We start from the raw sequence: 22,728 nt of genomic DNA on the forward strand, positions 1-22,728 counted from the left end.
CTCCATAAAGAAATTGGCCAAGGGTGGGGAAAGTGGTGAAACCATGGCTGTCCCCTCTATCTGTTTATAGAACTTTCCTTGCCAAACGAAATAGCCTGATTTCATTGTGAACTGAAATAGGGCTGAGATATCGGGAGGAAACTTGGCTTGGATGAGCTCAAGGGTTTCTTTGAGTGGGACATTAGTGAATAGGGAGGAGACGTCAAAACTGACCATTATGTCAGTGCGTTGGAGTGTGAGGTTTTCTATACTGGCTTTAAAGTGGGCTGAGTTTTTTATGTGTGATGGTGTGTTGCCAGTGTAGTGTGTGAGCGTTTTGGCTAAATCTTTGGCTAATTTATATGTGGGGGGAATCAACGCCATCCACTATGGGACGCAATGGCACATTTTGTTTATGTATTTTTGGGAGTCCATATAATCGGGGGGGTCTAGAGTTATAAGGTTTAAGTTTGTTGGTGACTTCCACAGGCAGAGAAGTGACTTTCTTAAGGAGTCTGTGGATAGTTCTAATCTGAGAGCTGGTCGGATTATATTCAATGGGAAGGTAAGTAGTACGGTCTAGTACTAAAGAATTTAGCTTACCTTTGTAATCTTTTTGATTGAGTACCACAGTGGCGCTTCCCTTATCAGCTTTGGTGATTACTATTTTTTTGTTGTTTTTCAATTCTTGTAGGGCTGTATATTCGTTTTTGGATAAGTTGGATTTTGGAGGTTTGGCTTTAGTGAGAACATCGACTACATCCAGTCTTACGTTGTTGGCGATATGGTTAGGCAGGTTGCAAATTCCACGCTCTATTTGGATCATGATTTCTTCAGCAGGTATCCTTTTAGGAGCTAGGGCAAAATTGTGACCACGTGAAAGTGCGGTGAGTGCTTCAGGCTTTAAAACTGCCGACGAGAGGTTGACTACAGTGTTGAGTGGTGGCTGAGGTATGGAAGTAGAAGTCTTTGTCAGGTTTCGTATTTTTTCACGTGCCGACTACGTATTTTTTCGAATTCCATTTCTTGCCGATGCGCATGAGATGTCATGAAGTATAGACCATAGATCAAGGCCGAGTGTATTCGAAAGCTCTTCCTCTAGCGCCTGTAAGGTTTTGTTTTCATCGGCAAGGAGAACGCGCATCGCGGTAATTTGTTCTCTTAACAGGACGAAGCTAGTGCGGTTATAAATGCGTAGAGCTTTCTCGGAAGTAAAACGGTGCTTCAATTTGACAGAATTAGGGATCACTTTGTTATCCTGGCAGCGTTTTAGGAATGTCAGACGATTTATTTGCCTCGATATCTTCAACCTCAATTTGCTGTATTGACGGGCCTTTCGTGCGATTGCATCTCCGTGGATGATCATGATTCTAGTAGCAAGACTTATACGTTGGTTAGACATAACTGGTAATTAGTTTACGGAATTAACAACGCATATAAAGTATATTAATTAAAGGTCACTTTAATGAATAACTTCTATATTTCGGCAACGTCACATTGCCATCTTCAGGAACATAAAGATATGGTATGTGCACTCAGGAACTAACACAAAGCAAATGAGGAAGAAAGCAAGAAACTAATATTGTTCCTAAAGTCCTAATGGTGCCCTCTTGCGGGCTAATTTGGTAGTCTTGGCAGTTAGGCTGAAGTTCTCATAATGAAAGTCTCCCAAATTTGGGGCAGTTTCATGCACCCAAATTTGTTGAGGTTAGGAACGTTTTTTAGAGCTGCTGAAGATTCTTTGAATAATCTTTCGTATTTAAACTTGCTGCGATGAATTATTTTTCGAAATAATACAAAAAAATACGAAAACCTGACAAAGACCTCTACTTCCATACCTCAGCCACCACTAAACACTGTAGTCAACCTCTCGTCGGCAGTTTTAAAGCCTGAAGCACTCACTGCACTTTCACGTGGTCACAATTTCGCCCTAGCTCCTAAAAGGATACCTGCTGAAGAAATCATGATCCAAATAGAGCGTGGAATTCGCAACCTGCCTAACCATATCGCCAACAACGTAAGACTGGATGTAGTCGGTGTTCTCACTAAAGCCAAACCTCCAAAATCCAACTTATCCAAAAACGAATATACAGCCCTACAAGAATTGAAAAACAACAAAAAAATAGTAATCACCAAAGCTGATAAGGCAAGCGCCACTGTGGTACTCAATCAAAAAGATTACAAAGGTAAGCTAAATTCTTTAGTACTAGACCGTACTACTTACCTCCCCATTGAATATAATCCGACCAGCTCTCAGATTAGAACTATTCACAGACTCCTTAAGAAAGTCACTTCTTGGCCTGTGGAAGTCACCAACAAACTTAAACCTTATAACTCTAGACCCCCCCCCCCCCCCCGATTATATGGACTCCCAAAAATACATAAACAAAATGTGCCATTGCATCCCATAGTGGATGGCATTGATTCCCCCACATATAAATTAGCCAAACATTTAGCCAAAACGTTCACACACTACACTGGCAACACACCATCACACATAAAAAACTCAGCCCACTTTAAAGCCAGTATAGAAAACCTCACACTCCAACACACTGACATAATGGTCAGTTTTGATGTCTCCTCCTTATTCACTAATGTCCCACTCAAAGAAACCCTTGAGCTCATCCAAGCCAAGTTTCCTCCCGATATTTCAGCCCTATTTCAGTTCACAATGAACTCAAGCTATTTCGTTTGGCAAGGAAAGTTCTACAAACAGATAGAGGGGACTGCCATGGTTTCACCACTTTCCCCACCCTTGGCCAATTTCTTTATGGAGACATTTGAAGAGAAAGCCTTAAACTCCGCCCCACAAAAACCCACTATTTGGCTCCGTTACGTGGATGATGTGTTTGCTATTTGGCCACATGGCTCAGACACACTCCACTTCTTCCTAGCACACTTAAACAACCAACACTCCAGAGTCCAGTTCACCTTAGAAAAAGAGGAAAACAACACCCTCCCCTTCCTAGACACTTTAATCACCCGCCAGCTTGATGGATCTTTGGTTTTCTCTGTTTACAGAAAACCCACCCACACTGGCAGATACATTCACCAGCAATCCCCCCCCCCTCACAACAATATGGGGTGATAAAAACACTATATAACAGGGCAAAATTAATCTGCTCAGATGACAAGGCCCTGACTATTGAACTAAACCACATCCTCAACACTTTCTTAGCCAATGGCTGTAACCCCAAAAAAATCCAAAAAATACTAAAACCTGTAAACCACAACCCCCCCCCCCTCCACAATAAAGATTACACCAAGTCTATCACTATCCCCTACATCCAGGGCACCTCTGAGAAAATAACCAATATCCTCAAAAAATATAACCTTACTTCCTGTTACAGACTATATAAAAAGTTGGCATCCCTTATCCACTCTACCAAAGACCAACCACTTCCCCTAGACCTACCTGGTGTATACCAGGTCCCTTGCAGCTGCAAACTGTCCTACTTTGGCCAAACAGGCAGAACAACAAATATCAGGATTTCAGAACACCAAGACTACATCCGGTTTCACCAGTACAGCCACTCTGGGCTGGCAGACCATGCCTTAGATACCCACCATAAAATTCGTTGGAAGAAAACTAAAATAATTCATCGCAGCAAGTTTAAATACGAAAGATTATTCAAAGAATCTTCAGCAGCACTAAAAAGCGTTCCTAATCTCAACAAATTTGGGTGCATGAATCTGCCCCAAATTTGGGAGACTTTCATTATGAGAACTTCAGCCCAACTGCCAAGACTACCAAATTAGCTTGCTTTGTGTTAGTTCCTGAGTGCACATACCATATCTTTATGTTCCTGAAGATGGCAATGTGACGTTGCCGAAATATAGAAGTTATTCATTAAAGTTACCTTTAATTAATATACTTTATATGTGTTGTTAATTCCGTAAACTAATTACCAGTTATGTCTAACCAACATATAAGTCTTGCTACTAGAAACTTCAGGTTTCAAGGAAAAGATGATAACTTTATTCTTAAATCTGGTTTGACTTCCAATCAGTTTCTATATTTATTTTTTAGAAAAACCAGTGTTGAAAAGCCTGTTTCACACTTATAGATTGTGACAAAAGCCATTAGAAATTTTATTGCTTCTTCTGCTAAAACTGGGTACTCCTGACAGCAGCTCGTTTTTCGTCTCTATTAATTAAATTATTTATTCATTAGTCCCAATTATATGCCATTTACTTGTATTTTAGAGTTTTGTGAAAAAAAAGAAAACCCAAAAACGAAATACCTAGGTCTTCGAGAATTTTTTTAGGCGACCTGGTGCCGGGTCATGACCCACCATTTGGGAAATGCTGATTTAAGAGGATAATGATATCTGAAAAAGTTTTAATATCTTTAATTTGAACATCAGGTTTAATACCACTTTTACTAATAATGTGATTTACATTGATTCTAAATTTGAACAGTGGGAAGACCACATACAAATCAGCTTATATCTGATATAACATCAAGCCATCTCTGTACATGGTTCACTAACTGCTAATTTCCTACTTAGGTGTAACCTATGTATTATTCTGCATATGGTTCCATTTACACTATATAGTGTTATAACAAATTTAGTATTTTCTTTCTTGTTGCTTTATATTCTATTCTGAAATAAATAAAACTTAAATAGAAATCTTTATTCTTGGTAACCCCTATTCATCTTAAATCCAATTTATTCAATCATTTTTCTTACCATTTTGTCAAGTGGATTGCATAAATCTTCTATGAACACTAAAGTGAGAAAATTCCTTTTCCCTTTTTATAGTTTAGCATGAGAGCATAACTCCAATCATCTGGGATTCAACTTTTGGAAGCCTTCTTAATTATGCATATTTCAAGCCTTTTGAGTAAAATATCATCTACTTCAGTTATCTTTCCACAATTCACTTTTCCTACTTCAATTATACTCGCAAGTGCATTCCACATGGATATGTTCAAACACTATCACATTACTTAATAACTACCAGATCTAAAAACTGATTTCTTTGGTATGTCAATAAAGGTCAAAACCAGTCTGGGTAATGGTCCTTCCCATTATACACAGCATTATACATGTCCAAAAGAGGGTATGCTTTACATTATGTGATACATACCAAGGCAAGTGATACGAAGTCATTAGCCTCTATATAGAAGTAGCTGAGACGTGAATATATTTCACGTGCAAAATGTTGTTTTGCTTCCTTGGGAAAAGGATTAGAACCAAGTATATAATTTCTTGGTATCTTTAACGTAAAACCTTGTGTGTATTATTTATGGATTTTCTTAATTGCTGGTAATGTGTGCATTTATTATTTCATTAATTGTATTATTGTTTTTTTATTGTATGGAGGGCTTGTCAGATGTTTTTGTTCTATGTGGAGAGTTTGAGTTAGCTTTTAAATCTTAGATTCTGAGAAGCTGGATAAATAGGTCTCAAATGCCATTTGATGTTCTGAACCCTTCGACCCTTATATGGGCTGCAATGTCTAGAGTATTTCAGACATTACTGCAAAGCATAAATGTGCACAGCAGCCAGTGAAGGTGATGTAAACTGCAAAACAAAGCTCAATATAGTTTAAAAAGTTCATAAATATCATACTGATTTTCTACTAGTAAACCATATTTTGTCTTTTTTTTTTAATGTAATAAGACAAACCAGCATATTTTTTTTTGTCTTTTACACAAAAGTTGGAACTTTCTGGGAAATGCCCAAGATATTTATCCTGCAAGTGTTAAACATCTAACATTACCTGCCCCCCTGGAAATGTAATCTAATTATGTATACTCTCTCATAGATGCTAAGAACATTATCAAATGAAGGACAACTATTTAATAATTACTTGAAACTGAATTTGAAATGGTGCTGCTCAATAACGAAAGGGAAAAAAAATTACATTTCAGTCCCCAAAGAATGCAATTTATGTGAAGGAATCATACTGGCTTGTGAAACACATAACTTATCATGGTTTACACAAGATTGTTCTTTATAGATGGACACAAGAAACCACTCAAAGAAATAATGGTCTTTTCAATAAGCAATTTATGAATGGGATAAAAGTTAATAATCCCAATCCTTTCCTTTCTTTTTTATGTTCCACTGTACTAAATTTAGTTTAACAAAAAAAATTTGTGATTATTGATCAAAATGGTAAGAACTTTCTCTATTTGGAACATACCCAAGGATTAGCCAAAGCCATATTACAGAAAGGATATCTGTTAGTCTCCAAAAAAACCATGAGATATTTGATAAAACTTTGAAGAGGAAGAAGCACTCCAAAGTTTTCACTATCTTTTTTTTTTTTTTTAATTTTAAATAAAGCTTTATTTCTCAACATAAAACAAATATATATATAAAAAAATGCAATGAGCTGTGCTGAAAGGATGATGCTGAGAACAATACTCAATTACAAAATGTTCAAAAGTACATATAGAGAGAAATATGGTTATACCACTAACTTTTCGAGGAAGAAAAAAAAACATGCGATATCCACTTGCATTTTTCTAGGAACAAAGTAAATTATCACCTACCTCTCATTTACTAGTTTGTCCTTTACAGGATCTCGGGGCTGTCGCTTCATGATGTCGCTTTCAGCTTGCTCATAAGCAAGAGAAATAGCAGGGACCTGTTGAAATGTGGAAGGATGATAGAGATGTGCAATGAAACTATGAATAACTGCGAAGTGGGAATGATGGAAGGCAGGTAATAATTATTATACAAATCAATATGTTAATCCATTCTAATTATACAATGTCTGCATTCTCAGCACTGCTTATTTTCCTAGTGCTAATTGTGCAGTGAGATTTGATTATTATTATTTTTTTATTTGCTTTAACATGCAGAATTACATTATCAATAATAAAAAATTAAACAATGATTAACTCCCTATAAAATTTTCGTTTCTAACATCTTAAAGTCATTAAAGCTTAAAACTGTCCATATGTTTAGAATGGATTAAATAAGGGGAAAAGAAAAGAAGTTTAAAAAAAAAAAAAAAAGAAGATCATGTTAAAAAAAAAAATGGTGATTTCTTTTTTTTAACAACAATTTACCTGTGTGGCTCTTCTCTGCTTAGCTGGTATACTATATTTGGGATAATTACAAAACGTACGTATATTTTGAAAAAAATTCTCAATATACTAGTCAACAGCAAATGTTGCATATTACTTTTAAAATGTATTTATATGCATCAAAGAATTTCAAACACAGAAACAAGTTTACAAGCTAAGCCTATTATGAAGTGCAATTTTATGCAGTTATAAATTAAATATAAGTTACAAACACATTGTATACATGACACATACACATACTACAAAATAGACAGGGTTATTACTTCCAAATAACATGCTAAACCTTTTTTTAATAAGTGAAAAAGGAGAAACAATTGACAGAGTAAAATACTTGCAGTTAAGCAATGTGTGAAGTTCAAATACCTGTAAACTTGGCAAAAGTCAGGAGAGTCTCATCTGGCCATGATTAAGAAGGAAAAAATGTAGGGGAAAAAAAAAAAAGCAAAAAATTTCAAAGACATTTAGTATCAAAAAGGCAAGATTTAAAAGAAGTAATATATATTACATATGTTTAAGGGAGCTTTTGAATAGGATACTAAAATATAATACACATTAAGTGAAATCCAAAAAACCCAATAAAAAATTATTCTATCCCATCTAGTTCTTTGTGTGAAATAACACTGACAAAAACATTTTAATATCTCTTACACATTTAAAAAATTTTACATGAATTTTTCACATTCTTATACCGGAAATAAAACAGTAAATAGTTTAAACATGTTAATCCTAGCTATGGCTCCCTTAAAAATAGTATTTTATTAATAAATTAGAGAAAAGACAGATATACATGCATAACAGCAAAGAAACCGAAGTTTGGTATGGTGCACGAGATTTACCTCTCATTTACAAGTTTATCACGGGTAGGATCGCGTGGTCTTCGTTTCATTATATCTGATTCTGCATGCTCATAAGCCAGTGATATGGCAGGAACCTGCAGCAGGAAGGAAGAATAAGAGAAAAGATTTAGTGAAAGATACAGAACATGCAACACCAACATTCCACAACAATTAGGTGAAAATTCCCAGTGCAGTAGCATGTGGCTATCCTGAAATATATACAAGTTTCTTTTAATAAGGCATACATAATATTTTTTAGTGTTTAAGCAGTTTGTAAATTATATAAGACACATGAAACATTAAATATGGATATAATCATATTTAAACAGCACATGAAATTATACTTGATGTTTGGAATAGCATTAGGAAATTTCTTAGATTTCTGCAATCAAATTTACATAGAAGTCAAGAGATCTGAGATTCTAAGTAATAATGCCATTTGGTAAAATGGTAAGTGGTTATCGTGTTGTTGGTGAAGATTTCCCTCTGGAATTATGAAATATCAAATTCCTGATGTATATATACACACCCTTGGGATTGGGTGTAGAGAATATTATGATAGTACTCCATGAAAAGTTACATCATTATAACCTTCCTATCATCAATTTTCCTCCAGATTAACCTGTTATCTGTCAACATTCCAATATTATCAGACCTTATATTTGTCTTCTAAGGCACTTTTTACTGTACCAGTCCATCTACATCTTGCTCTTCCTCTGGATCTTTTCCTGACATCCTGTTTAAGTGACCATACCACCCGAGATTAGCTCTGCTAACACATTCCTGAATGCTAACAATGGCAAGTTCTTTCCTAATATCCTCATTTTTAATGTTATACTGTGGTCTCCAGTCTTTGATCAAGAGTTTTATTTCTAGCTCTCAGATCCATAAGTTAAAATTTGTTTGAACACTGTCTTGTACTCACACACACACACACACACACACATAGTGTGTGTGTGTGTGTGTGTACAAGTGACCAATTTCATTCTTATTCCATATAAACTTATTCAGTTGACTTCATACCAATTTGCTAAGTCTGCTGTCTATTTTCAAATTTAATTTGCCATCTTCACTAAAAATTGTGCCTAAATAGCTGAAATATTTTACTTGTTCTATAGATTCATCATTCAGGATGCAGTTGATGTTTTCAATGTTTCTGCCTATTTGTGCTTATGAAAGTTCTACAGAAAGTTCTCCTAAAGAAGTCAAGGAATTTTTTTTTAGAGTCATTAGAGCAGGAAGCTGACAAAAATGGAAAAAGTAGTTCTTGTTGAAGATCTAAACAGAATATGAGATGAATCCCACTAGACATATAGAAATGTTTCAGCAAAATTTGTTAACAAGCGCAAGGCAAATAATAACAGTAAGTACCTTCTGGGTTTCTACTACAGATATGAACTAGTCATTACTAACATCATTCCCATTCCAATATAAAAATGTATACAAATTCACAAAGAGAAGACACAAGAAATAAGAAAACTCTCAATGCCTATGTCATTGTTGATAGTGGATCATGCTGGTTCAGAATACACGAGAGTACAGAGGATTTTAAACTGGAAGTGATCATCACTTAGGTTCGAGTAGGATAAAAACAAATATCACACTGAAAAGAACAGTATGCAAGAAAAGTTTTAAAAAGAATTAAAGATGAGAAGCTTTTATAGGTAAACTGTAGACTCAACTACACAAAATATTATTAAAAAAACTAAAGAGGTCAAACACAAGAGCCAAACTTTTGAGTCTCAGTGACAAATCCTAAGCACATTGACTTATTCAGCGCTAGGGAGACATGTGGTTGTCTGCAAAGATAGAAAAATAAGAACACCATGGTGGATACAAGTTAAAGAAGCAGACCTGGAAAAGAAGAAAGCATATCAAAAGCTCTTAGCAAATAAGTCAGCATATGCTCTAAAAGAATGCTGAGAAAAGCAAGGGCTAAGTTATGTATAAAAGTAGCTAAACAAAAAAAGTCATGAGAAGAAAAACTTTGGTAAGAACATAAAAAAATAAATATCAGGAATGTGGCAAAATGTTCTTGAGAGTATTGAAAAAGCTTAGAAATGGAGGAAAGAGTACTGTAAAAGGAATAAAAAATGACAAGGTGACACAAAAACTGAACAGAAGGATATCCTAGATGTCTGGAGTAATTACTTGAAAGACTGTTAAATGAAACAAGAAGTGACAGAACAACAACAGAAAATATTCAAGAGAAATGGAAAGAGGAGTATACATCAATACTTTTAATAAACAAACTATCAAAAGCCTGAAATGTAGAAGGGCAGTTGGAAAAGACTGCATAATTCAGAAGGCCAGGTCAGAAAGTCAATTTCCAGATGACTAGTTACCATCTACAAAAAGGGAATAAAGCTGAATGTGAGAATTACAGAAGAAATTCTCTGCTAAGTGTTCGGTAAGATTTATGCAAGCATACTAAAGAGCTGAAAAAAAAAAAAAAAAAAAAAAAAATCGTGGAAGAGAAATAAGCTGGGTTCAGGCCAAGTGAAAAGATCAGATTTTTACTTTAGAACAAACAGTTAAAAAAAATGATAAAACTAATGTAATTAATTAGTTTCATAGAACTGGAAAAAGCATATGACAAGGTGCCCAAAGGAAAGCTTTTCAAAACACTCCAATTATATGGGATAAATGGAACATCATAGAGAGCAATCTATATTTAAGTTGTAAGTCAGCAGTTAGAACTGAATGAAATACAGAAATTCTCTGCTAAGTGTTCGGTAAGATTTGTGCAAACATACTAAAGAGCTGAAAAAAAAAAAAAATTGTGGAAGAGAAATAAGCTGGGTTCAGGCCAAGTGAAAAGATCAGATTTTTACTTTAGAACAAACAGTTAAAAAAAATGATAAAACTAATGTAATTAATTAGTTTCATAGAACTGGAAAAAGCATATGACAAGGTGCCCAAAGGAAAGCTTTTCAAAACACTCCAATTATATGGGATAAATGGAACATCATAGAGAGCAATACATAGTCTATATTTAAGTTGTAAGTCAGCAGTTAGAACTGAATGAAATACAGGAAGATAATGTGATGTAAAATCAGGTGTAAGACAAGAGTGCATGTTATCTCAACTCTTATTCATCATATATATGGATCACACTATGAAAGAAAGTAGCATTAAACCTGTAGAATCAGAGATATCAAACTTAGCACTTTGCTTTATGCAGATATATGTACCTATAAATATATGCAGCGTATGTTTCCAGGATTCTCTAATTAAACTGAATTTGGCTTTAACAAATTTGACACGAACACCCAGTAATAAAAAGACTGAAACTAAGAAAATAGGCAGGAACACAGAAAACTTCAGTTGTATTCTCAATGCACAGAACATGTAAAATATTACAGCTACTTACGATCAGCTTTTAGTGAAGATGGTAAATTAAATATAGAAATAGACAACAGAATTAGCAAAACTGATATGGTGGGGAACCTAGCTGAATAAATTTATATGAAATAATAGAACTTGGCCAAAAATACTAGAGTTGCAGTATACAAGACAGTGTTCAAACCAGTTTTAAGTTATGAATCTGACAGTTGGGTCAGAAACAAGGCACTTGATCAAAGATTAGAGATCACAGCTATGAGTTCTTACAAAGATTAGTAGAGTGAACAGATGCGTCGATGTCAGCTTAATGTACTTCTGGCACACTGTACGGCCCAGGAGTCATCGGGTGTCTTGTTTTTAAACTCCTCAACACTCGCATTAGACATTCAAATTCCTTCTCGAAAAACTCATTTTGTACAGAAACTTACAGATATACAAGTTCACTCCATTAGGTATGTTGGCCAATTTAAACATGGTTTATATTTACAATCATTCCAGTTGAAGAATCAGTGGATATCCTTACAGTCTTTTCCACCTGACATCATGCACTGTTTCCATCATTGTCCTCAAATTTTACTATCAAAAATATAGTTTGGCATTGGACTCAACTTCTATCATCTCCTCATCACAAGTTGAGGATGAAGCCCTAATATAAACAATGCTAAAAACATGACTAGTAGTGAGATATGTAGAGGTATTCATTATTTGAAAGTGTACCCAAAAAAAGATTTTGTACATTTCCTGAACAATTGCCATCTAAAAATCAAATTCATGCTAAAAATGGGAGGAGGGGGAATTAACTTTACAAATCTTCAGAAAACAAACAAAGCTCATATAGGTAGATACATGTAAACTCATTTCAACATCTGCAACAATTAGGTATCATTATAATAAAAAATGGACCTTAAATATAATTAAGGATGATGAAAAAAAAAAACTTAAAATCTAATTTCACCAGTTCTTCCCAAATGGTTATTAAAGGAAATTATTAAAATTCATTTCCTGATAAACCGTCCTGTAACTAATCCAGAAATTAATTATAAAGGCACTAATCTTCTTACAAGTACATTGGCAACACAGGAAGACAAACAGACTAATTATCAACAACCATCAATTAAGAACAGCCTTCAAACCATTACACCTTACAAAGCTTTGTATACATTCTCATAAAGGCAACATTCCATTTTATAAATACTCTGAGGTATACAAGATCCCCTGTTCCTGCAGAAAGGTCTACATGGATCAAACTGGTAAAAGTTCTGAAATCTATAAAAGAAAAGAGCACCTAGGTAATGTTGAAAACATGAGAAAAGAAAAAAAGTGATCTAATTGCACACATTCTAGTAGAACATTGCACTGCAGCCTGCCATCTGCCTCCATGCTTTACATAGAGGAAAACACTTTGGCTAGAATGTTCCAAGAGTCTTCTAATGTAATTTGCCCACACAGCACATTAAACAAAACACAAGAATTATACCTCATAACTTGAAAGTCCTTAATTTGTGTATGTAACATTCAAGACCTCTGCTACCAGCAATCATGGACAAGTTTTACACAGCAATAGACAGAAAGTTCACTATCTTTCAATTTGTAAAATAATGGCCATTTGAAGCATTTTAGAACTTTTTTTGCATATTCCTTGTAAATCTTCCTAAAGATGCTATCAGTTAATGAAGGACAGAGAAACATGAAGAAATATTTAGTTTAAAAATCTATAAGCTTAACCTGCTCTAATTGTTTAGAGCAGCCTGTACTTAATCATGCCAATGATTCCACTAGATACTTAATACTGATATACATTTGTAGCCATGATATTTGCAAGGCATTCATTCCATGGTCCTCAAACAGAAAAGGGTATTTAAGTGTTTAAAAAACTCGCACATCACTGAATATTTCACAGAGTGAGTTGATATCTGGTGAAGTCACTTGGAATTCAAAATAAGACATTCTCTATGTATGTCTCAACCTAGCTCATAGCAGGCTCAATGACATGGTACAGCACAGCAGAATGTAAATGGTCTGCTATGAGTTGTTGATAGGTCTTCCTGCCACCTGATCAATGTGCAACAGGGGTTATAATCCTGACGTGAAAAATGTACCCAATAGCATGATGTTACCACCACCAGAACTGAATAGTGGAGACCAAACAAGAGGTCTGTCTATTCATGATGCTTGTGACAACAAGCACTGCTGACCAACTGTAAAAAATATTACTCAAACAACTTCTTTCCCTTCCAGTGGAAAGGGAAAGAAGTTGTTTGAGTAATGCAGCTTAACACTACAGTAGTTGATTTTTTGACAATTACTTCTGATAAGATCATTGTCAAAATTATGTTTCCCTTTGTTAAAATTAGCATGATCATTTAGTCTGCAATTTATATTATCATCCTACTATTGTCCTATATGCTGCAGTTCAACTTTGAATGAAAAAATTCTGATATAATTAGCACTTCTCACCCTTCTACATCTGCATCCTATCATCCATTTTATTTTTCTATCAGTATATTCTTCTGCCACTAATTCAATTATAAGTGAGATTTGTAGCAGCTTCATCTTTTAATCATTCAATGTTGTATCATTCATATTAAACAGCTGGATGATTTTACATACAGCCTGCAGTAATTCTACAAGCTAAGGATCATAATCAATTTTGAACATACACTGGTTCCTTTTTCGTATATGATTTAAAACACATAAGTGAAAATTTTTTCCCCTCTTTAAGAAGTATCAATATTGTTTAGAAGTCAAGAATTATTCTATTTTACCATGTCTATAATATTCCTTGAACATAGGAATTTATTAATCATTACCTAAATTAAAAATAAAAAAATTAAAAAAAAATACGCCAACTAGTTTCACCACCTAAAAGATAACTGGTGGCTTCTTAGATACATCAAAACAAATATAAATACAAAGATCACTAAGTTGATTAAATGCTGCAAAACTTTGCAATGCAAACAGATAAGTTCATGTTAGACAGAAAACAAAAATGTGTGGCATGCATTAGCTATCCAGTTAGTGATAGGTGACTGTTGGCAAAATGTTGAAAGATTTAATGAGCGATTTCCCTGTATCAAAAATGTTCATAACCTCCTGAAGTCTCCTAAAGATAGCACACCTTTCTACAAATATTGAGGAGTATATAGAATTCTATGCTCTTGTGATTTGGCCTACATATGACAGACAAGCTTTGGATTTGAGGTGAGAAAGGAGGCACATGTCAAAGATGTTCACCACAAAAGAAAAGACAGATCTGATTTGGTCAGCCATACTTCTAATACCAACCATGCAGTTAATTAGAACCTTTCAACGATACCTTATTTAGAAAAGAACTTTTACTCCAGACTTCTGAAGGAATCTGTTGCAGTCATCCATTGACACCAATCACTGAATAAAAACCAAGGAGTGATACTAAGTGATATATGGAAATCTCTCATTAAATCTTTCAACATTAGAGATTTCAATTTCACCAACAATCGCCTTTATCACTAACTGCAGACAGCTAATGCATGCTATGCACTTTTACGTTTGCTGTCTAGCATTAGCTTACCTTAGCATTAACTTTTAATTGTAAGAGTTTTTCAGCATTTGTGTATTTTGATGTGTCTAAGCCTGAAGAAGCCACCAGCTCTCTTTTAAAGGTGGTGAAACTAGTTCAACTAATAAATTTCACCAACTAGTGAATTCGGAATAATTTTTAGTTGTAAAACTTTTTCATTAAAATAAGTTTATAATATTGAAATTCTAATATCTGTATATTTTTCACAAACAGCACAATTTGCATTATTCTATCAAAAAGCACACATGCTTAGAATTTAGTCAAAAATCAAAGTTTTGAGAAAACATTTTAAGATTAGAATACTTTTTTTTTTTAAATCAGCATAGTAATAATGTTATATTTTTATTACAAAGATTAACTAACATGAGCAGTAGCAAGTAAGATAATTTATAACTAGAAAGACAAAGATAAGGAATATTACCAATATTTTCCCTGAAAAACATTTCATAATATGCAACATACTCTATCAAGGGCTCACTTTAATGAGTATGGAAGTGGTGAACCCAAGGTACCTGATGCTGTACCATGCTTCACTTCATTCATGTAATATACATATGTCATTATCTGTGGACTGGTCCTTAATCTTCTCCCCAGCCCCTTCAATCTCTGTCTTCTCCTTCAGGTGTTAACCTTACCTAGTAGGCTGAAGCAGCAACAGGCCCAGTAGTGGATTTATTGAAGCTAAAAAGAAACAAAGCCTTACCACCCCTTGAGGGTACATATCAGGAAATTGGTGATGAAGAAAAAAAAGAATCCAAGCCAGATGGATATAAATAGTAAACGACCTAGACTGGAAAGGAAATTGATAATGGGAACAATCAGGAGAGGAAATTAAATGTTTTGGGTTTGAGCAAGACAAAAAAGGAGCAAGAATTTAAGAGGGGGTGGGGGTTAACTTGGAAAAGGAGCAAATGACCAAGCAAAAATTGGTGTCGGTTTTATCATTAGTAAAGAAGTGAATAATGAGGCTTATTTGAATGTAATGGAAAACAAATCTCGCTTATCCAGGTATATTCCACAAGGTTTATGTCATTTAAAACACAGGAGTAGAAAAATTTGAACAAATTTGGTTTTAGTCAAAGAAATGAAGGAGGAAAAGGTTATTAGATTTGGCATCTGAAATGATCTGAAAATTGAAAACGGTTAGTTTCAGTAAATACAAAACTACAGAATTACAAGATATAGCTGAGAAGTTGAGCAAAAATCAGTAATAGAGTTCATCCTTGATAAAGAATGGAGTGTCATGGACATCAAAGGTTTGCTTTCAGCTGCATTAGATGGAGATCTTATAGCCACCTTCAAGGTGTATATGAAAGACAGATGTGGCAAGAAAAAAAGATTGAAAGCTGAAGATACTGATGTTGAAGTCTGAAGTAAAGCAAGAATTTAAGTCTTGGATTAGGTTCAAGGCTCACAAGTTAACTATAGATAATGTAGATGAGGAATGGGAAAATTTTCAAGATGTAATGGTAGGAACAGAAGAAGGTGTGTGTGGAAGAACAAGTGGAAGTAGAAAAGGAAAATAAACGTGCTTGTGAAATGTGAGAGCTAAAGAAGCAGTCAAGTTAAAAAAAAAAAAAAAAAAGAAGCTTTTTGGAGGCTTATTAAGATTAGATCAAATGATGATATTTGTTTATAATCAGAGAAAGAGCCAAACAAAACAAAATAAAATAATTAAAGAGGAAAAGATAAAAAGCTGGGTTGAATTTACAGACAGTTAGATGTTAATGGGAACAAAAAAGTTATATGGGATAATGAATAGAAGAGAAAGAAACAAGGAGCCAGGTTTTTTTAATAAACGAGAATGGAAATCTTGTGACTACTGGAAGGGAGATTAGGATGATGTGGCAACATTACACCTGACAATTGGACAAGAGGATTTTTGTTCCTGTATATAAAGGAGGATCAAGAAGGGAGTGTAGTAACTACAGAGGAATAACATTGTGTCAATGTGCAAAGAATTATGAAATGTTAATGGCAATAAGTATAAAAGAAAATAGATGAAGGTTTAAGAGAAGAGCAGTTTGGTTTCAGAAAACTGAAATCAACTGTTGATTTGATTTTTGCTGTAAATTGAAGGACACTGAGAATTTGCAAGGAGCCTGTGTATATGGTATTACTTGATTTGGAAAAGCCTTTGATTGGGTTAAATGGGAAAAAGAAAGGAATAGAAAAGAAGAAATAGCCATGATAAAGAATACAAGTCTAAGTTCTGTGTGAAGACTAAATTTAGTAATTCAGTGGTTTATACTTAAATTTGGACTGCAACGAGGAAGTATCTTATCTCCACTGCTGTTCACTGTGGTGATGAATAGTGTCCTCCACCCATTATCTGACATCAGATAATGGGTGGAATCCCTATGACATCACCTATGGCACCTGGTCACCTCTCAGAAGCTTGAGTGACCTTTCATTCAAGACTGGAACCAAGCCCTTTTTGGTCCACTTTTTGATCTCCTGCCTTCAATGATTCTGTTCATGGTAACGTTTGGTAATCTCGGAGAGGACATTCTCTGGAGGTGTTCAAAAACTTTCTAGATTGTTGTTTAAGAATTATATCTATGATAACTTCTCTATGGTTTATTTATTTGACTTGCTCATCTGTTTTGTGTTCTCACCAGTAAGTCTTATTTATTTCTCTTAATAGTGTCCTAGATATGGTAATGACTAGAAAGGAGAAACAGCTATGTTTGCAGATGATGTGGTGATTTTGACACATTCAGAACAGCAGAAGAAACTGGACAAATGGAGCAGTGTGGTGCAGAACTGTGGATTATATATTAATAGCAGAAAGAGTGAGAGAGTGGTTTTAAATTATAGTGGAAACAGGGAACAGCAGGGAAAATTTTATGATTACTGGTAAGAGGCAATGGACTTTTTTCATTATCAGATACCAAACATCCCGAATTATGATGAGGATTTCACTGAGTCAAACTTTTTTCTAACAATGTAAGTAGTCTACTTTGGGATAGTGAGGTCCCACTTAAGTGCAAGCATTTCATTAACAAAAGTTACTTTTTTGCAAATTTTGACTTATGCAACAGAAACAGGAAGACTAAGAAAAAGAGACATGAATACAAGCAATCAAATTGAAAGACAGAATAAGAAATGGACAGTAGAAATAGATCAGGACTAAAAAGCATTCAAGAAATTCTTATGAACTCACGCTTGAAGTGGTTTGGACATTTAATGAGAATGAATTTCAAAAGAATACCAAGAAGAATATAAGAAATGAAATTTTAGGAAAAGACCAGATAAGAGAAGACCTAGGAAAAAGAAACCTGAACTGGTACAGTGTTTACAAAGGAAGAATTTGGGAGATAGAAAGAAATGGAGATTTGATCTGCCTGACCTGACAGTTTCTGTTGAAATAGTTGTATAGAGAAAGAATACGTAATATAATAATTTCATAATAAATAGCATATGACGCATACTCTGTACCATCATCAATTTTATTCTTATAATTCAAAATATTTATACTTACCATATCGGTACCTAAGTCAATACACAGAATCGTCACTGTTCCTAGTGGTAGGGGTACATCAGCCAAGATGAACAGCAGAAATGGAGAAATTTCAGGAATATTACTGGTAAGAGTATAGGCAATGGACTTTTTCAGGTTATCAAATATCAAACGTCCTAAATTAAAGACAGTTTGTTAATTCAAATTTTCGACAATTTATTCAGAACATTTGTAAAAATAATAAAAATCGATCACATCACTGCATTTCTCTTTATCCAATTCATTTCAGTAAAATTATGGAGACTACAAATGTGTTAGGAATAATTACTTTAATTTCCCAATGTTTTGACCTTCATATGAAGGTCATCATCTGGAGTATACACACACACACACACACACACACACAAAGACAAGCTATATTACATTTTAAATGGTAAGCCAAAGTGACAATGAGTTAATCAACCATTATTCTACTGACCTGACCTCTAGTGGAAAAAAAAAACTAGATAAAAGCTATATTCTATTTATAACATCAACAGGAACAAATTCATATAAATAGTTTTAATATAGCAAAAGTGGTGTTCTGTCCATCATTTAACAAGAGTGTTGTTATATTAGTTATATTATATTATGTTGTTAAACTAGGATCCTATATTGCTTATGATCCTAATTATAATTAACTCTTAGACCCAAAGGTTAAGTGGGTAGAACATGTGCCATCCATAATCCATTAACTGTTTTACATCAATGTTCATTTCAGCATCACAAGTATTCTCTGAGTTGTACTTGCAATTTTTGCTATGTGAACTTTGAACTTCAATGTAAATTTGAAGTTTAATTTATTATTGTTTAATCCTTTATTCAAGTGTGTGTTAGCAAATAAAGTTTGAATGTGAAGTATTCAACTTACTATCCATCATAATGCCAAAACCCCAAGCCTCACTGGTTTCTTCAAACACAATCATAAAAAGAGCATAACACTCAATTGACACCATTCAAATCATTCTGTAAGTGCTGGATATTAATAACATCCTTGATCACCCTGTCTATCTTTGCAGCATCAACAAATTAAAATGAACATCTCATCAAGTGCTTCCAATATCATGTAAAAAATGAACAATGGTCCAAGAAGCTGATTACCTTAAATATGGCAGATTCACATCCTTCCATATGCTACTTTTTGATAACTATCAGCCACACTCTCTTATCCACGTTAACAGTTTTTATTCTAATCCCATATCCACCAATTTATGCAACAGCTTTTCATATTATTATTATTATTACATGACACCTCACCTCTAGGGAGGTCAAAGACTCATTGAGGGAGGCTACCTACTCTACAACTCTGTTTCCACCACTCAATTCACCAGCTACAACGAACTGCAACTACAGTCAACATCTACACCAATGCCATCTACTGCCAACCAACACCACTAGTATTTTCAGAGACAATCACAAACATTTGTGCCCACGGCATGATTCAAACATGCAGCCTTTTGGCTGGAGAGCAGATGCACTAACCACTTGGCCAACCAGGTCGGCAATGATATATGACATGATATGATAAAGGTCTATAAATTTCTGAAAACATGATGTTTGGTGATGGGATTTATTATATGGAAGGTGGGAAGAGAATAGTGGGAAGGCATCCATGGAATATGTATGTGCGCAGTTAAGAAAGTGGAGAGTTAGATATTTCTCTCACAGAGCACAGAGAGAGTAGAACAGTTTGCTTGTTGAAGTGGCGAGTGCATTCCAGTGCGAGAGTTTAAGAGAAGATATGATGGTGATGTATGGCCAACCTTGAGCATTTCAGAGTTGATAATCATATTTAAAGCATATATGACATTAGCTCGTATTACGTTCTAGTCTAGTTGCTGACTGGTGGAACTTTTTTTAAGCCATACTTTAACCAGTTCAAATTAGTCAATCTCTGGCACAGGTAAATGAATTTTTTTCCCAGAAAATGAAGTTTTTCATCCCATAAACTTAAGAAAAATTGACTGTAGAATCCATATTGTTTCAGACAACAACAACACTGTGTCAGAGACCATGAAATGACGACAAACGCCAGTCGTCTCTTCATCAGATGCTGCTTATAATTAGGATAGCCTTGGGCCAGCTATCTCTGATTGGCTAGAGGCCAAGCTTGTCCTCAAGTATGCAAAAGTTAGATAGCGTTAAAATGGCCTTGACTCCTCTCTATAAGGAAGCATTAATATAAGGCATCTAATTCCCCTCCTCCATTATCCAGTAAGTTGGGGGAAAAATAGATTTTCACTCTTAATTGAATACACAAAAACATTACAGTATTTTCTTAATTTATTATTAAAAAATTATGAAAACAACTATCATGTTATAGTGAAACTTGTTTATTATCAAATAAAATAATCACCTGACATTTCAACCTTCATATCAAGGTCATCTGAAGTACACATACATATAAAAAGAAACAGCTACATTACAATCTACATAGTATGCTAGCTAAAGACACACTAATTTGATCAACGATTAACACTACTGGCTTGACCTCTCGTGAAAAAACTTTCCTACATCAAAGCTAGAGAGTAACAAGCTCTTATATAATTATTCACAGATAAATTAGAACAAAAACAGTATAGATGGTGGGCAATAAGGTATTAGAGTCTAGAGCATAGCTTCCCAAAGTGGGCGCTGAAGCCTTCTAGGGGCTATTCACAGATAAATTAGAACAAAAACAGTATAGATGGTGGGCAATAAGGTATTAGAGTCTAGAGCATAGCTTCCCAAAGTGGGCGGTACCACCCCCCCAGTGGGCGCTGAAGCCTTCTAGGGGGCTATAGTGGGATCACAGCATTTGGGGGCGTTCAGGCGGTCTAGGGGTCAGTGGCTCTTTATAGAAGAAATTAATAATATATATTTAAAAATTAAATATGGCATTTTAATTCGTCTTATGTCCGTCTTACACGATCAATTTTTTTAACAATTTTCTTTTTCAATTATTTAATCATTTGAAAATTTACCATGTCAGATAGAAATAGATGTCAATTTTCTATGTCAATGAGAAAATAGAGCATGTATATATGTGTATAATAGGTTATGTTTACAGTAGCAAATATATTTGTTATATTTCATTATAAAATATATAAACAAGGGGTGTACAGGATATGATAGTACTACATGATAAAAATTACATCATTACTAACTTCCTATCTACAATTTCCTTCCAAATCAGTCTGTTACTTGTTAAGACTCCAACATTATCAGATCTTATATTTTTATCGTCTAAGGCACTTTGTACCGTATCAATCCACCTATATCTTGGTCTTCCTCTGGGTCATTTTGCTGCCAACCTGGCAGAGAACACTTGTTTTGCTAATCTTTCCTTGCCCATTCTGTTTAAGTGACCATACCACCTGAGATTAGCTCTGCTAACGCATTCCTGGATGCTGACAATGTCAAGTTCTTTCCTAATATCCTCATTTTTAATATGATATTGCCATTGATATCATGTGTTCACACCTATAATCTTTCTCAGGACTCTCATATCTGGGGTCTCTAGTCTTTGGTCAAGTGTTTTACTTCTGACCCAGCTCTCAGATCCATAAGTTAAAACTGGTTTGAACACTGTCTTGTATACAGCTAATTTAGTGTTCCGACTAATTTCTCTCTTATTCCATACGAATTTATTCAATTGACTTCCCAATATACCAGCTTTGCTGATTCTGTTGTCTATTTCTTATTTAATTTACCATCTTCAGTAAAAATCATGCCTAAGTAGCTGAAATGTTTTACTTGTTCCACAGGTTCTCCATTCACAACACAGTTGACATTTTCAATGATTCTGCCTATTTTCATTGTCTTTGTCTTTTTATTGCTGACATTCATACCATATCTATTACAACAGTTATTAGCAGATCCAAATCTGATTTCATAATGACCAACAGTGAAAAGCTTGTTTCCCATTCAAACAGAAGCATGCTTTCTGGTTCCACACTAAGGCCATTGGAATAAGGCAACTTCTGCTCTCCTGCACTTCTACCTCTTCCCTCCTCCTGATGGCACATTGTTACTTCACCCAAAGATAACACTGACCTCTTAGTATCGCTTTTTTCTCAAAACTACCGCAGAGATGGCCAACGGATATCACCTCCCACCATACCAGAATCCAAGCAGTGTATGCCTCCTGTTGGTTTTCAACATCCAAATGCATTGGGTAAGTATCATATATACTATTCAAAAAATGTCGGAAGTCTACGGTCAAACTACCAACCAAATGCCATCACCTCAGTACCCTCCAAAATAATGGAGAAAGCCATCAATAGCCAACTGCTCTACTACTTAGAGGCCCATCAATTAATCAGTGACCACCAGTATGGATTCAGCCAATCAAGATCCACAGCTGGCTTCATAGCTTACATCATCCACCTCTGGACATGTGCCATGGAAAGGTTTAGAGAAAACTTGTTCTGTCGCTCTTTACAAGGTATCAAGGCCTGCTAAACAAATTGCCATTCTT

General features: G+C 34.7%; 1 protein-coding gene across 1 annotated transcript in view; it reads right to left on the minus strand.

Annotated features, from left to right (window-relative positions):
• The window catches only part of LOC150093890 (sodium/potassium-transporting ATPase subunit alpha-like), a 315,026-nt gene that overhangs the window by 90,955 nt on the left and 201,343 nt on the right, over positions 1-22,728 (minus strand). The window contains exons 15-16 of the mRNA XM_090412547.1: positions 18,252-18,406; positions 6,488-6,582 (exon numbers count right to left, since the gene is read on the minus strand). Of these exons, the coding sequence (XP_090268673.1) occupies positions 6,488-6,582; positions 18,252-18,406 (250 nt within the window). The remainder of the gene's footprint in view (positions 1-6,487; positions 6,583-18,251; positions 18,407-22,728) is intronic.

The sequence above is a fragment of the Typopeltis vanoorti genome, chromosome 23, assembly GCF_054136105.1.
Source record: "Typopeltis vanoorti isolate ZY-2024b chromosome 23, IOZ_Tvanoo_1.0, whole genome shotgun sequence".
In the NCBI taxonomy this organism is placed as follows: domain Eukaryota; kingdom Metazoa; phylum Arthropoda; class Arachnida; order Uropygi; family Thelyphonidae; genus Typopeltis; species Typopeltis vanoorti.